The sequence below is a fragment of the Gossypium hirsutum genome, chromosome A07 (genome assembly GCF_007990345.1).
Source record: "Gossypium hirsutum isolate 1008001.06 chromosome A07, Gossypium_hirsutum_v2.1, whole genome shotgun sequence".
Taxonomy (NCBI): Eukaryota; Viridiplantae; Streptophyta; class Magnoliopsida; order Malvales; family Malvaceae; genus Gossypium; species Gossypium hirsutum.
In genome coordinates, this window is record NC_053430.1 from 27,300,833 (window position 1) to 27,302,203 (window position 1,371).

The following is a 1,371-nucleotide window of genomic DNA, read 5'->3' on the forward strand; positions in this document are numbered from 1 at the left end:
TTTTGAAATTTTGAGTAAATAGGACTGCAAGAACGTGTTGAATGCATAGCTGGCGGTGACACCGAACGCACTCCTTGTTTCAAAAGCTAACTAGTCAAAAGACTAAAATACCCTTCCATCTCCATTACCGTACTATTTTTTAAAATTATTTTTCAACTAACCTAACCAAAGCAATGGTAACCAGAAAGAAAAACTAACCAAAGCAACCAACCCGTCACTCCACTCCTTTGCCTATAAAAACCCTTTCCCACATCCTTTTTAGACCTTCTTTCGTTTCGCTTTTGGTAGCGTGCGTGTCTTCTACTCTCGCTCTCTCTTCGCGTTCCCTTTTCCATCCAGCTAAGTATTCTCAGTTTTCTTCTTCCTTCCTAGCTTGCTTGCTTGTCTCCGTTTTTTTATTAAAAAATTCTTCGTATAGATCTGGTTTAGATCTAGGGTTTCTTTTGGTTCTTTGTTACTGCTCGGCTGTTTATGTGCATGTCCGATCTGCAGTTCGTAAAACCGTTTCAATGATTTTAGATTTTCTATGAACTCTATCCTCATGCGTCGAATCCGTATTCTTCACTCGTTCTCGGTCGTCTTCCTTTACTGGTTCTACGTTTTCTCATGAATTAGCATCTCTTTGTTCATCGATCTTCTTATCTTGATCTAACCCGACTATTAAAAACTTCAAATCTCTAATTGCCATTCAATTTGTTAATTCCAATTTAAATACTCTTCCCGGATATAAAAAAACTTTTCTTCTATGGCTGCTGTGCAAAGGCCAGCGAGTTCTTCTGATTCCGACGAGAGGAAAAGGAAGAGAATGCTGTCGAACCGTGAATCCGCGAGGCGGTCGCGTATTAGGAAGCAGAAGCAGCTCGAGGATTTGGTTAATGAAGTGAGCGCATTGCAGAAAGATAACAGCCAGCTCTCCGAAAAGATCAACGTCACAACTCAGCGCTACGCCGAGATGGAATGTGCCAACAACGTGTTGAGAGCTCAGGCAATGGAATTGACCGAGCGATTGCGGTCCCTGAACTCGGTGTTGTACATTGTTGAAGTCAGTGGGTATGCCGTTGATATACCGGAGATTCCAGATCCTCTGATGAAACCGTGGCAGATCCCTTGTCCAGTACAACCAATTATGGCTTTGGCCGATATGTTTGAGTGTTGATGGAATAAGTAAAGCTGTCTTCCTTGTTGGAGCTAATGTGAGTCCGTCCTTTTGTTGGAGTCAGTTTGTGCTGTTAATTAGATTTATGTAAGGGTGTCCTAATGTTATGTGGAGTCTGCTGAATTGGGATTTTTGGTTTTGTAGAAACCCTTTGGTGTGTTTCCGTTTTCTGTACTCGTGGATTTCTACTATGGAATGTTAGTTTTGGATTTCAA

General features: G+C 41.5%; 1 protein-coding gene across 1 annotated transcript; it reads left to right on the forward strand.

Moving 5' to 3' along the window:
• The first annotated feature begins 256 nt into the window (after positions 1-256).
• Positions 257-1,371, forward strand: LOC107909994 (bZIP transcription factor 53). The gene has a single exon (XM_016837726.2). It carries the CDS (start codon positions 746-748, stop codon positions 1,154-1,156), a length of 411 nt encoding a protein of 136 aa, XP_016693215.1. The 5' UTR covers positions 257-745; the 3' UTR covers positions 1,157-1,371.